Source organism: Pleurodeles waltl, chromosome 2_1 (genome assembly GCF_031143425.1).
Source record: "Pleurodeles waltl isolate 20211129_DDA chromosome 2_1, aPleWal1.hap1.20221129, whole genome shotgun sequence".
Lineage (NCBI taxonomy): Eukaryota > Metazoa > Chordata > Amphibia > Caudata > Salamandridae > Pleurodeles > Pleurodeles waltl.
Window position 1 is genome coordinate 321,401,944 of NC_090438.1, and position 14,052 is coordinate 321,415,995.

Consider the following 14,052-nt stretch of genomic DNA (forward strand, 5'->3'; position numbering starts at 1 on the left):
TCTCTCCGCTACAGTGACCCGCTTTGTTAGGCGTCAGTGGTCATCCTTCAGGATACCCCGTTCTGCTCGGAGCACATCGATTTTCCTCTCCAGTACCTAAAGAATATCTTGCAGAGTAGGCCCCACAGGAGGCCCTGTTTGTGAGGCAGGCACTCCATCGTCTTGTGTACTCCGAGCAGAACAACTCAGGGTTGGGCCTCCAGTCTCTAGGCCCTTCTTCCTGGTCACCTTTTCCATTATAATAGCCTAGTTATGGGAGATATGGCTGAATGGGTGAGGCACTTTTAGTGCTACAGTTCCAGTCCAGGGGTGCTTCAGTGCGGTGAAGGTGAGTGGAAATACACCTAGGTCACTATTCTTGGGCACTAAAGTTCAGGGTGAGATAGTCCAAGATGTTGCCAAGTCTCCCCTCGTATTAAGTCCTGGGTCTCTCAGATGGGTGTGAGAGTCTGGTCCAGCCAGTTGGTTCTCCCCACTCGGATGGGGCCCATCAGGTTGCCTAAAGGGGCTCGGCAATATCCTAGGTTCCGCAGGTAGATTTCAGCAGTCAGGGAGGTCCAGGACTTCAAACGGCCTCCATTCATCACCACAGTGGGCCACCAGTTAGAGTTTTGGGGTTGGGCGGCGCAGGGGACCAGGGGCAGCTCACCTTTGCCTCGCAGCCATAGGAGGACCCAGGAGTGTTGGTCCAAGACCACAAGCACAGGCAGCAGTCTCTGCAGCTAGCTGATGCGCTCCGGGGGCCCGGCCAGCAACTCTTCTTGGCGCTCCCTTTCCTTTCTCAGGGCGCTAGTGATTGAACGTGTCACACCTGGTGCCCCTGCAGCAGTCTCCCCAGCTATGTCACTCACTGTTGAATGGCCGGCAGAGCAATCCACATCTGGGGGAAAGCAGGCGGCAGATCATAGCCCCCAGGCACCACCGCATTTGGCCTCCAACTAGCACCTCTGGACAAGGCAATATCAGGTGCAAAAGCCGGTTGCTACTGCGGTAAGCACTGGGACCCCAGCTCATTTCAGCAGGCAGTACGCAGGATACGCTGGGTTTTCGACCGCCCTCGTTGCTTTCCGACGCATTTAATAGGCCCAATGGTTTGCTCCTCATGGCCTCTTCTCTACCGCAGCAGATTAGTGATCGGCAGGGGTCTCGGCTCACGGTCCTCCAATAATGGTCATCGTGGAGGGGCCCTTGCCACTTTGGGCCCACAGCAGCAGCTCTGCTTTGATGTGGCTTTGCAGGGGCGCAGTTACCCATTCGGGCCCAGATCCCACATCTAGGTCGAGCGACCCCCGTCTGCCATCTTGTTGCCTCCGACTTGAGGCTTCATCAGCAGGCTGTCAAGGCTCTTGTTTCACCTCCTAAGGTCACAAATAGCTGGCCAGGATATTTGATGGTTTAGTGGGGATCCTCTACTTAAATTGAGTGCCTCCGTGCTCTATCAATAAAGGAGGAAGATGCCAGATAGGGGATCAACAGACAGGAGCTCCAAGTTTTGCGACCTGCGCCATTGCGCTTGGTCACAGCCCACCACAATTGATCTCCTTGATCAGTTCTCTCACTAGTGAATCATGCAAACTCCCTAGCATTTGGCAAGAGTAGGGTCCGTTCACCTTCTTGGGGAACGATGTGGAACGATCCTGAGCTCAGCTAGGAGCTATACAGACAGCCCTTTGAACTCAAAGTTAGGACCCACATGTCACGCTGGAGTTCTGACACCAGCATACATCACTTGCAAGTATATTCCTGCCCCAGCATCTGGTACAGAAGAGTAAGTTGGTGTACAGCACCGGTAATAGGAAGTAAAAAATAAAAATAAGGGAAAAGAATGAGAAATGGCATGCCCGTGTTTTACAGAATAGATGATTTCCTGAAAGTTCAATTTACAATGTTAGGCTCTTGCAGTATTTGTCACTCCCTTCAGTGGTAATACGGTGTCGGAACGTGTGTATTTAAACTTCAAAAAGAGATGTGCTTTCAGTACTACTTTGTGAATAGCCTTACATGACCATCACCCACGTTCCCAACATGAAGAGTATGTATTAGTAGTAATTGGTTATTATGGAAGTTTGGAGAACGTCCTCTCACCCCCATGTTGTCCATTGTGAAAAGATTTTTTGTTAAACTGTCACTCTGCCTCAAATGGTTAACTGGATGGGCGATGGTAGTGCCGGCATTGAGAGGCTCAAAGAACCCAGGTTCCACTTGCTAAATTGCACCAGATAAAGAGGTCCAAAAACTAGAGGGGTTTGGAGATTGTGTAAGTGAAGGCTCCTATCGCCTGGTAATTATTGAAGTATAATAGAGAAACATAATGGAAGATGACCACATGAATTAAACAGAGGTGGACATTGCAGATACAGGCTTATGACAATTATGTGGTGGATCAGTTCTTCGCTCCAAAAGGTGGCTTGGGGACATTAACTTTCAACCTGAAGATTTTACTCATATTAATGGAAGTTGCCTTTTTTTGGAAAGCTTAATCGATGATTTCATGACTGTCTCTTTAGAGAATTTCCTCTATTTGCTAACCTGGTACGCTCAAAGAAGCTAAACATGTTGCTAGAAAAATCGATGGGTGTTCCGTTTAAGCCTTTGAGTCAGCAATAAAATCAGTTTTGTGTTAGGCTACCTCAGTACTTGAGGTAATTTACGCAAGAGACTCGTTAGTGAAGGCCTTGTCATAATTTCACCGGAACCAACCATCGTTCTTGCCAACACTGGCACAAGTGTAATGCGTCCCGAATGACAAGCGGAGGCTTAGATATTATTTAGAAAGATATATATGTCCGCAAGAAAGCTACATGTTTCGGACAAGCCGACAAAGGACAGCTTTTTGCAAGCAAGGAGGTGCAGCTGATCAATAGAGCACTCTCTTTTTATCACTGCAAGCCCAGTGCAAACGTGAGAGACAGATGAAGGGGCCATTTCATGAAAGGTGTATGTGTGACCATAGCTTCACACGCATGAGCAACTCTTATGGACATTAGCAGAACAGCATCTTAAAGAGTGCTATACACCTCCCTTATGAAAGTGCTAGAAGGGAAACTCACAAGTCTGCCTGTAACCGCCAGATTGTTGGATACCTCCTTTATGCTGACACCAACCACATTAGTATGTGTAGTCCACTGTCTAACAAGAAGTCACTGCATCGCACTGATTATAATTGTTCTCTTCAGAGAATGATACTGGCTCTGCAGAAATGTAGACAAGACTGATGTCCTGACTACGTTCTGGAGACTTTTCAGTACTCCCATTTCTTTTGTCCATTTCTAAGGATAGTTCCCCACTCCCTCAAGCTCTCTTCAAAATCTTATAATTGTCTTCGTCTAAATATTGGCGTTCACCGCCCAAATCAACTATGTGACATAGAAGGCCTTCCGTTAGAGTTAGCCCAAGGTCAGGGTTTACAGTTAAGTTAGAATGAGCTGAGGCGAGGGTTGGGCATGCTGTTTAGAAAATGTAGGTGGCTCGTTATGGGGCCACTTCCAAATGCTAGTCTATGTAATAGTGTTATTTTCTTCAGCTACGCATGACTTGTTGTTCTTTAAACTGTAAGTAAATGGCACGATAATTTACCACTGCAGAACTTCCAAGCGATTGCTACTCGTAGCCACGCGGAAGTGATTTACTTCAACTTTTCAACCTCATTTATGTTCTGTTTACTTTACTTTTTAGGCTACAAAACGAGCAATTGACTGAGGAACAGGAAGACGATGAACTGAAAGAAGTGACTGATTTGAGGAAAATTGCAGCTCAGCTACTTCAGCAAGAGAAGCAAAACAGGTAGAGGTTTGGTGGATCTTCACCAAGTGTGTACTGGAATGACTGTGAAAATGATACTTTTCCATATTGGGCATTTCATATTTCGAGGAATGCGCAGACTTTTTTTTCATAACTTTCTGGGTCACGATTTATACTTTAAGTGATCTTCCAAACGTCCTAAATTTCATATTTAAAATATTGTGTGTGATACCTTGAAACGTCTTACATTTCGTTTTAGCAAAAATTATTTTTTAATACCCTGTATTATTTAACTGTAAATGAGTGACATATTCTGATGATATCCTTTCTGTGTTCTTTTTTACTTTCTGCGTTCTTGTAGGAAGTTGGCTCTGTATGTGCTATTTCAAAGTAAGGAATAGCATGCACAGAGTCCAAGGGTTCCCCTTAGAGGTAAAATAGTGGTAAAAAATAGATAATACTAATGCTCTATTTTGTGGTAGTGTGGTCGAGCAGTAGGCTTATCCAAGGAGTAGTGTTAAGCATTTGTTGTACATACACATAGGCAATAAATGAGGTACACACACTCAGAGACAAATCCAGCCAATAGGTTTTTATATAGAAAAATATCTTTTCTTAGTTTATTTTAAGAACCACAGGTTCAAATTCTACATGTAATATCTCATTCGAAAGGTATTGCAGGTAAGTACTTTAGGAACTTCAAATCATCAAAATTGCATGTATACTTTTCAAGTTATTCACAAATAGCTGTTTTAAAAGTGGACACAGTGCAATTTTCACAGTTCCTAGGGGAGGTAAGTATTTGTTAGGTTAACCAGGTAAGTAAGACACTTACAGGGCTTAGTTCTTGGTCCAAGGTAGCCCACCGTTGGGGGTTCAGAGCAACCCCAAAGTCACCACACCAGCAGCTCAGGGCCGGTCAGGTGCAGAGTTCAAAGTGGTGCCCAAAACACATAGGCTAGAATGGAGAGAAGGGGGTGCCCCGGTTCCGGTCTGCTTGCAGGTAAGTACCCGCGTCTTCGGAGGGCAGACCAGGGGGGTTTTGTAGGGCACCGGGGGGGACACAAGCCCACACAGAAATTTCACCCTCAGCGGCGCGGGGGCGGCCGGGTGCAGTGTAGAAACAAGCGTCGGGTTCGCAATGTTAGTCTATGAGAGATCTCGGGATCTCTTCAGCGCTGCAGGCAGGCAAGGGGGGGGTTCCTCGGGGAAACCTCCACTTGGGCAAGGGAGAGGGACTCCTGGGGGTCACTTCTCCAGTGAAAGTCCGGTCCTTCAGGTCCTGGGGGCTGCGGGTGCAGGGTCTCTCCCAGGTGTCGGGACTTAGGATTCAAAGAGTCGCGGTCAGGGGAAGCCTCGGGATTTCCCTCTGCAGGCGGCGCTGTGGGGGCTCAGGGGGGACAGGTTTTTGTACTCACAGTCTTAGAGTAGTCCTGGGGTCCCTCCTGAGGTGTTGGATCGCCACCAGCCGAGTCGGGGTCGCCGGGTGCAGTGTTGCAAGTCTCACGCTTCTTGCGGGGAGCTTGCAGGGTTCTTTAAAGTTGCTGGAAACAAAGTTGCAGCTTTTCTTGGAGCAGGTCCGCTGTCCTCGGGAGTTTCTTGTCTTTTCGAAGCAGGGGCAGTCCTCCGAGGATGTCGAGGTCGCTGGTCCCTTTGGAAGGCGTCGCTGGAGCAGGATCTTTGGAAGGCAGGAGACAGGCCGGTGAGTTTCTGGAGCCAAGGCAGTTGTCGTCTTCTGGTCTTCCTCTGCAGGGGTTTTCAGCTAGGCAGTCCTTCTTCTTGTAGTTGCAGGAATCTACTTTTCTAGGGTTCAGGGTAGCCCTTAAATACTAAATTTAAGGGCGTGTTTAGGTCTGGGGGGTTAGTAGCCAATGGCTACTAGCCCTGAGGGTGGGTACACCCTCTTTGTGCCTCCTCCCAAGGGGAGGGGGTCACAATCCTAACCCTATTGGGGGAATCCTCCATCTGCAAGATGGAGGATTTCTAAAAGTTAGAGTCACTTCAGCTCAGGACACCTTAGGGGCTGTCCTGACTGGCCAGTGACTCCTCCTTGTTGCTTTCTTTGTTCCCTCCAGCCTTGCCGCCAAAAGTGGGGGCCGTGGCCGGAGGGGGCGGGCAACTCCACTAAGCTGGAGTGCCCTGCTGGGCTGTGACAAAGGGGTGAGCCTTTGAGGCTCACCGCCAGGTGTCACAGCTCCTGCCTGGGGGAGGTGTTAGCATCTCCACCCAGTGCAGGCTTTGTTACTGGCCTCAGAGTGACAAAGGCACTCTCCCCATGGGGCCAGCAACATGTCTCTGGTGTGGCAGGCTGCTGGAACTAGTCAGCCTACACAGACAGTCGGTTAAGTTTCAGGGGGCACCTCTAAGGTGCCCTCGGTGGTGTATTTTACAATAAAATGTACACTGGCATCAGTGTGCATTTATTGTGCTGAGAAGTTTGATACCAAACTTCCCAGTTTTCAGTGTAGCCATTATGGTGCTGTGGAGTTCGTGTAAAACAGACTCCCAGACCATATACTCTTATGGCTACCCTGCACTTACAATGTCTAAGGTTTTGCTTAGACACTGTAGGGGCACAGTGCTCATGCACTGGTACCCTCACCTATGGTATAGTGCACCCTGCCTTAGGGCTGTAAGGCCTGCTAGAGGGGTGTCTTACCTATACTGCATAGGCAGTGAGAGGCTGGCATGGCACCCTGAGGGGAGTGCCATGTCGACTTACTCATTTTGTTCTCACCAGCACACACAGGCTTGTAAGCAGTGTGTCTGTGCTGAGTGAGGGGTCTCTAGGGTGGCATAATACATGCTACAGCCCTTAGAGACCTCCCCTGGCATCAGGGCCCTTGGTACCAGAGGTACCAGTTACAAGGGACTTATCTGGATGCCAGGGTGTGCCAATTGTGGAAACAATGGTACATTTTAGGTGAAAGAACACTGGTGCTGGGGCCTGGTTAGCAGGGTCCCAGCACACTTCTCAGTCAAGTCAGCATCAGTATCAGGCAAAAAGTGGGGGGTAACTGCAACAGGGAGCCATTTCTTTACACAAGCCCCCCCAGCCCACAGGCCAGGAGACTCAGCCCAAGCTGGGAGAGTCTTCCTAGTCTGTCAGGCGAGGAAGAGTAGGAGAAATAGGCTGGTTAGTTGCAGGGCCTACTCTGCCTTACATCCTTCTGTTCAGGTCATTCCCTTTGGGGAACTGACCTACTTCCACAGTGATAGGACCTAGTCTGAATTGCCTCTTGTCTGCCTCTTCAATGTCTCCACCCATTCTTTCTATCTTGGTCTTAGAGGTATCCACCTCTGCTAACCTTATCTTGGCCAGGGTTACCCCTAGCTTACCCAGAGAGGTTACCCAGAGCTGGAGTAACCCCACCATGACCAATAGGGTCAGGGGGCCTAACTTGCTATTTGGCATGGGGTCAGACCACCATGCTAAGGATAGTGCAGCCATAAAGGCTAACACCCAGCAGAGGCCACTGACAGCTGTCAGTGCCCAGAACCACACCTTTAGCTCTTCACCTAAAAGGGAAGGGGCTAAGTTACAGGCTTCTTTGGGTTCAGGTTGCCTGTCTGCTGTATTGGAGTGGGGGGTTACCACATCTTGTAGTAAACACCCTTCTTCCACTCTTTCTTCTGTTAGCTGAGGAGCCACCCACTCAGGTTTAACAGTTGCCTGACTAGCCAGGACTTCTTGTGGGTCAGGTTGGACTTTATCAGGGCCATTTTTGGAGTTCTCCCCTACTGGAGCAGAATCTCCTTGGCTTGCTGTAACCTTGGCTAAAGGTTGTCCACCCTTCCTACTCTGTTTTCTTTTCTTCTTCTTCTGGGGCCTGCTTGCATTTACTGCAGAGGCAGGACTTCCAGAATCCTTGGGAGAGGACTGGCACTGGACCAGTTCCTCTCTTGAGCTCTGACTAACCTCTGGGTAGTCATTTCCAAGGAGACAATCAAGGGGGAGGTCTGTACTGACTACTACCCTTCTCCAGCTAAGAGTGCCACCCACTTCTATGGGCACTAAAGCCACAGGCCTCTTAGTGACCCTGTCTAGGCTAACTCTTACCCTGGCAGTCTCACCTGGGATGTACTGGTTTGAGAGCACCAGCCTGTCATGCACAATAGTGTGACTGGCACAAGTGTCTCTCAGGGCAGTGGTTGGGATTCCATTCACCAGTAGGTGGTGGAAGTGTCTACTTCCCTCTGGAATCTCCAACTCACCTGTTGGGCCCTGTTTCCAGTTGAAGGCTAGGAAGACCTCCTCATCTGAGGAGTCATCTCCCATGGCTACACTGGTTACCCCAGGAATTTTGTTCTGGGGTTTGTTTTTGGGACAAGAAGTGTCCTTGGTGTGGTGCCCAGACTGTTTACAGTTGTGGCACCAGGCCTTAGTGGCATCCCAGTTCTTACCCTGGTACCCACCTTTGGTTTGGGTTGTGTCTTGGGGCCCACCCACCTGTTCTGGTTTTTGGGGGCCTACAGAGGACTCTTTTTCTTTGTTTCTAGTGTTACCCACTTTCTCCTGGGGAGTTTTTGTAACCCCTTTCTTTTGGTCACCCCCAGTGGAAGTTTTGGTTACCCTAGTCTTGACCCAGTGGTCTGCCTTCTTTCCCAATTCTTGGGGAGAAATTGGACCTAGGTCTACCAGATACTGATGCAACTTTTCATTGAAGCAGTTACTTAAAATGTGTTCTTTCATAAACAAATTATAAAGCCCAACATAGTCACACACTTCATTTCCAGTTAACCAACCATCTAGTGTTTTTACTGAGTAGTCTACAAAATCAACCCAGGTCTGGCTCGAGGATTTTTGAGCCCCCCTGAATCTAATTCTATACTCCTCAGTGGAGAATCCAAAGCCCTCAATCAGGGTACCCTTCATGAGGTCATAAGATTCTGCATCTTTTCCAGAGAGTGTTAGGAGTCTATCCCTACACTTTCCAGTGAACATTTCCCAAAGGAGAGCACCCCAGTGAGATCTGTTCACTTTTCTGGTTACACAAGCCCTCTCAAAAGCTGTGAACCATTTGGTGATGTCATCACCATCTTCATATTTTGTTACAATCCCTTTGGGGATTTTTAGGATGTCAGGAGAATCTCTGACCCTATTTAAGTTGCTGCCACCATTGATGGGACCTAGGCCCATCTCTTTTCTTTCCCTTTCTATGGCTAGGAGCTGCTTTTCCAAAGCCAATCTTTTGACCATCCTGGCTAACAGGGGGTCATCTTCACTGAGAGCATCCTCAGTGATTTCAGAAATGCTGGACCCTCCTGTGAGGGAAGCAACATTTCTGACTATCATTTTTGGAGACAGGGCTTGAGAGGCCCTGGTCTCCCTATTTAGGACTGGAAGGGGGGAATTGCCCTCCAAGTCACTAATTTCTTCCTCTGTGAAGTCATCCTCAGAGGGGTTGGCTTTTTCAAACTCTGCCAACAGCTCCTGGAGCTGAATTTTGGTAGGTCTGGAGCCAATGGTTATTTTCTTTATATTACAGAGAGACCTTAGCTCCCTCATCTTAAGATGGAGGTAAGGTGTGGTGTCGAGTTCCACCACCTGCATCTCTGTATCAGACATTATTCTGCTAAGAGTTGGAATACTTTTTTTAAGAATCTAAAACTGTTTCTAGAATCTAATTCAAACTTTTAACAAACTTTTAAACTCTAAAAGACAATGCTAAACAGGGACTTAACACACAAGGCCCTAGCAGGACTTTTAAGAATTTAGAAAAATTTCAAATTGCAAAAATCAATTTCTAATGACAATTTTGGAATTTGTCGTGTGATCAGGTATTGGCTGAGTAGTCCAGCAAATGCAAAGTCTTGTACCCCACCGCTGATCCACCAATGTAGGAAGTTGGCTCTGTATGTGCTATTTCAAAGTAAGGAATAGCATGCACAGAGTCCAAGGGTTCCCCTTAGAGGTAAAATAGTGGTAAAAAATAGATAATACTAATGCTCTATTTTGTGGTAGTGTGGTCGAGCAGTAGGCTTATCCAAGGAGTAGTGTTAAGCATTTGTTGTACATACACATAGGCAATAAATGAGGTACACACACTCAGAGACAAATCCAGCCAATAGGTTTTTATATAGAAAAATATCTTTTCTTAGTTTATTTTAAGAACCACAGGTTCAAATTCTACATGTAATATCTCATTCGAAAGGTATTGCAGGTAAGTACTTTAGGAACTTCAAATCATCAAAATTGCATGTATACTTTTCAAGTTATTCACAAATAGCTGTTTTAAAAGTGGACACAGTGCAATTTTCACAGTTCCTAGGGGAGGTAAGTATTTGTTAGGTTAACCAGGTAAGTAAGACACTTACAGGGCTTAGTTCTTGGTCCAAGGTAGCCCACCGTTGGGGGTTCAGAGCAACCCCAAAGTCACCACACCAGCAGCTCAGGGCCGGTCAGGTGCAGAGTTCAAAGTGGTGCCCAAAACACATAGGCTAGAATGGAGAGAAGGGGGTGCCCCGGTTCCGGTCTGCTTGCAGGTAAGTACCCGCGTCTTCGGAGGGCAGACCAGGGGGGTTTTGTAGGGCACCGGGGGGGACACAAGCCCACACAGAAATTTCACCCTCAGCGGCGCGGGGGCGGCCGGGTGCAGTGTAGAAACAAGCGTCGGGTTCGCAATGTTAGTCTATGAGAGATCTCGGGATCTCTTCAGCGCTGCAGGCAGGCAAGGGGGGGGTTCCTCGGGGAAACCTCCACTTGGGCAAGGGAGAGGGACTCCTGGGGGTCACTTCTCCAGTGAAAGTCCGGTCCTTCAGGTCCTGGGGGCTGCGGGTGCAGGGTCTCTCCCAGGTGTCGGGACTTAGGATTCAAAGAGTCGCGGTCAGGGGAAGCCTCGGGATTTCCCTCTGCAGGCGGCGCTGTGGGGGCTCAGGGGGGACAGGTTTTTGTACTCACAGTCTTAGAGTAGTCCTGGGGTCCCTCCTGAGGTGTTGGATCGCCACCAGCCGAGTCGGGGTCGCCGGGTGCAGTGTTGCAAGTCTCACGCTTCTTGCGGGGAGCTTGCAGGGTTCTTTAAAGTTGCTGGAAACAAAGTTGCAGCTTTTCTTGGAGCAGGTCCGCTGTCCTCGGGAGTTTCTTGTCTTTTCGAAGCAGGGGCAGTCCTCCGAGGATGTCGAGGTCGCTGGTCCCTTTGGAAGGCGTCGCTGGAGCAGGATCTTTGGAAGGCAGGAGACAGGCCGGTGAGTTTCTGGAGCCAAGGCAGTTGTCGTCTTCTGGTCTTCCTCTGCAGGGGTTTTCAGCTAGGCAGTCCTTCTTCTTGTAGTTGCAGGAATCTACTTTTCTAGGGTTCAGGGTAGCCCTTAAATACTAAATTTAAGGGCGTGTTTAGGTCTGGGGGGTTAGTAGCCAATGGCTACTAGCCCTGAGGGTGGGTACACCCTCTTTGTGCCTCCTCCCAAGGGGAGGGGGTCACAATCCTAACCCTATTGGGGGAATCCTCCATCTGCAAGATGGAGGATTTCTAAAAGTTAGAGTCACTTCAGCTCAGGACACCTTAGGGGCTGTCCTGACTGGCCAGTGACTCCTCCTTGTTGCTTTCTTTGTTCCCTCCAGCCTTGCCGCCAAAAGTGGGGGCCGTGGCCGGAGGGGGCGGGCAACTCCACTAAGCTGGAGTGCCCTGCTGGGCTGTGACAAAGGGGTGAGCCTTTGAGGCTCACCGCCAGGTGTCACAGCTCCTGCCTGGGGGAGGTGTTAGCATCTCCACCCAGTGCAGGCTTTGTTACTGGCCTCAGAGTGACAAAGGCACTCTCCCCATGGGGCCAGCAACATGTCTCTGGTGTGGCAGGCTGCTGGAACTAGTCAGCCTACACAGACAGTCGGTTAAGTTTCAGGGGGCACCTCTAAGGTGCCCTCGGTGGTGTATTTTACAATAAAATGTACACTGGCATCAGTGTGCATTTATTGTGCTGAGAAGTTTGATACCAAACTTCCCAGTTTTCAGTGTAGCCATTATGGTGCTGTGGAGTTCGTGTAAAACAGACTCCCAGACCATATACTCTTATGGCTACCCTGCACTTACAATGTCTAAGGTTTTGCTTAGACACTGTAGGGGCACAGTGCTCATGCACTGGTACCCTCACCTATGGTATAGTGCACCCTGCCTTAGGGCTGTAAGGCCTGCTAGAGGGGTGTCTTACCTATACTGCATAGGCAGTGAGAGGCTGGCATGGCACCCTGAGGGGAGTGCCATGTCGACTTACTCATTTTGTTCTCACCAGCACACACAGGCTTGTAAGCAGTGTGTCTGTGCTGAGTGAGGGGTCTCTAGGGTGGCATAATACATGCTACAGCCCTTAGAGACCTCCCCTGGCATCAGGGCCCTTGGTACCAGAGGTACCAGTTACAAGGGACTTATCTGGATGCCAGGGTGTGCCAATTGTGGAAACAATGGTACATTTTTAGGTGAAAGAACACTGGTGCTGGGGCCTGGTTAGCAGGGTCCCAGCACACTTCTCAGTCAAGTCAGCATCAGTATCAGGCAAAAAGTGGGGGGTAACTGCAACAGGGAGCCATTTCTTTACAGTTCTTTTTTACTTTCTGCTCCTTCCACTAAACCAGGCTCTTACATTTCTTTTGTTCTGAACGGCGAACCTTATCCATGGTGGCCATTGGTGGATGTTTAGAGAAGTGCCCATGTTCCACTGCGGATTACCAAGCAGTTGACCCAATTGCTTTACTTTAAAAGTAGATTTCATAATTTTGAGCGTGAAACGCTTGTTATGTGAAATGTGCCAAGAGGCATGCTAACTGTTATGGTAGACAAAATATATTTAAATTCCTTTAGATATGATAGTGGCATTTTACTGTTAAACGTTATTGATCCTGCTGTAGACGTAGCGCAATTCCCTTAGTTGTATTTTATTAGAGTCCTATTATATTTCAGGTATTTTTTTTCCTAATTTTGTAGTACAGGGTTTCGCTTTGAACCTTAATTATGGCTCATTAATTTCTAAACACATATCCATTATTAGTCCGAGTCCAGTTTCTTATGCTTTTTGCAGTTTGAACCCTTTGAATTGGAAGCCACAGAATTTTCTGATTGATCTGGAGCCTGTATTTGTATTTATTAGACTGTTTGTTGGCAGCACATTACGGATAAGAAAGCTCCTTTTACTAAGGTTTTTAAATTCTTAGGCCCTGTTCAGTCATGGCTCGCGGGGATTCTTGGGGGCGGGGCGAAACGTGGGGTGGGGGGCAGGGTTGCATAATAACTAAAAATAAAATACAATTTTTAAAAAACCTACCTCAGCTCCTGTGCCGTGCTCCTCCTTGGTCCTCTGAAGGCTGTAGGCACAGGCTCCCAGCCTGCCCTGCTGCCAAGCCAGACGCTGCTCAAAGCAGCGTCAGGATTGGCTGGGAGCACCCTCACTGGGTGCTCCCAGGCAGACTAGAAGCCTGTGCAGGCTCTCTCCAGCCCAGCAACAGTGTTGCCAGACTGGAGACAGCCTACTGTGCATGTATGTTTGGCCGGCGGAGACGGCCAGCCAAACATACATGCGCAGTGAGGGGAGTGCACAGTGCACTCCCCTCTGCTCGTCACCCCGTGCCCCCGCCCCTTTCACAAGGAAGGGTTAATAAAGACAATTTATTATTCCCTCCTTGTGAAAGGAATGGCAGCGGTTGCTGCTGGTGTGGAGGCAACGCTCCCCTGCCCATATGGTAGAGCCCCCCCTGGCCCTGTTAAAGCAATTGACCTGGTAACCTGAGGGAGGAAGACTAAACAGAGACACATATGGTATGGGCCACGCTTTCAGAACAACCATAGTAATGTGTCCTAAGGCACAGTTGCTCCTACCTATAAACCACTAGTAGTTCTAATGTGTGACTTCCTGTAAACCCTGTAAGGTTTCACACAGTTTGTGTTAAAACTTCTTCCTTCTCCTTTATATGACACATCAAAGCAATTCAGAGGGAAGACCTAGATTAAAAGGAGGGAATCCCATGCTAGGTCTGACTCCAAAGGAATAAAAGGAGTTCAGACTCACTTTGGTGGTACACACCATTGCCTTTTCCTTAGGAAAGACTTTAGCATTTAGATGAACACCAAAACTGCTCCCAGGTAATTATTGAATTAGGGCTGCCACTGTCCACATAATAGGTCATATTTCATACTTCTTGCTCAAAATATGATTTAGGAGAGCTGGATCAAACCTGTGAATATCAGCCTTGCAATAAATTAAATAAATATTGAAGTTTGTATATTCATGGCTGCCTGTAAAGCAATTTTAAATTTTAAGTATGTTATTCTAAAAGAGCTTATGTATATACATTAAGAGTAACACAAAAATGTGGCAGCCACTGCATGT

The 14,052-nt window shown here is 48.2% G+C and overlaps 1 protein-coding gene across 3 annotated transcripts in view; it reads left to right on the top strand.

Annotated features, from left to right (window-relative positions):
• The window catches only part of LRCH2 (leucine rich repeats and calponin homology domain containing 2), a 743,639-nt gene that overhangs the window by 418,190 nt on the left and 311,397 nt on the right, over window positions 1-14,052 (top strand). For all 3 annotated transcript variants that reach the window (XM_069212552.1, XM_069212555.1, XM_069212554.1), the window contains exon 11: window positions 3,676-3,783. In XM_069212552.1, coding sequence (XP_069068653.1) covers window positions 3,676-3,783 — 108 coding nt within the window. The remainder of the gene's footprint in view (window positions 1-3,675; window positions 3,784-14,052) is intronic.